Source organism: Habropoda laboriosa, unplaced genomic scaffold (assembly GCF_001263275.1).
Source record: "Habropoda laboriosa isolate 0110345459 unplaced genomic scaffold, ASM126327v1 C5922691, whole genome shotgun sequence".
In the NCBI taxonomy this organism is placed as follows: domain Eukaryota; kingdom Metazoa; phylum Arthropoda; class Insecta; order Hymenoptera; family Apidae; genus Habropoda; species Habropoda laboriosa.
In genome coordinates, this window is record NW_017127237.1 from 1 (window position 1) to 561 (window position 561).

General features: G+C 42.4%; 1 protein-coding gene across 1 annotated transcript; it reads left to right on the forward strand.

Annotated features, from left to right (window-relative positions):
- Positions 1–44: 44 nt before the first annotated feature.
- On the forward strand, positions 45–515 carry LOC108570040 (the record flags this gene model as incomplete). Its single annotated transcript, XM_017941636.1, has 3 exons — positions 45–96; positions 210–300; positions 382–515. Coding segments are annotated over 3 exons (277 nt in total), but the record flags the coding sequence as incomplete, so codon positions are not given.
- Positions 516–561: the final 46 nt, after the last annotated feature.

The following is a 561-nucleotide window of genomic DNA, read 5'->3' on the forward strand; positions in this document are numbered from 1 at the left end:
GGACAATAGCGTGAAGGGGAAGTATTTCGACCACTGGACGAAAGAGGCGTACAAGAACGCGTGCTTCTCCATTCAGGGACATCAACGTGCTATAAAGTCAGTATTCACGATCTTTGTTTGTTTGTTTGTTTTTTTCGTTAGTTTGTGGTTCTTCTTTCCTCTACCACGTTTTATCGCAGTTTCTCTTTGATCCGTTCTCTTCAATTCAGCTTTGTAAAGGAAATTGAACGCGGCCATGACACGTACCTTTTCACCTGCTTAGGCTTGGTGATTCTATGCTTCAGTATTACTCTGATCAAGGTGAGCTTCCTTTTCCCTCTTTCCTACGACTACATTTCGCGTTGTTTAATCTGTGGACATTTTTCACTGTTTGCAAATCAGCTGAGTACGTCGGATTTCGACATAGACTTCTACAGATACTGCAGTTTTACGTTGTGTCAACTGATGCACCTGTTCGTCATCATGCTTCAGGGACAGTTCGTGCTGGATTCGTGCGACAGAATTCACGAGGCGATGTGAGTAGAGGGAATAAATAATCGCAACAAAAGGATAAATTATTTC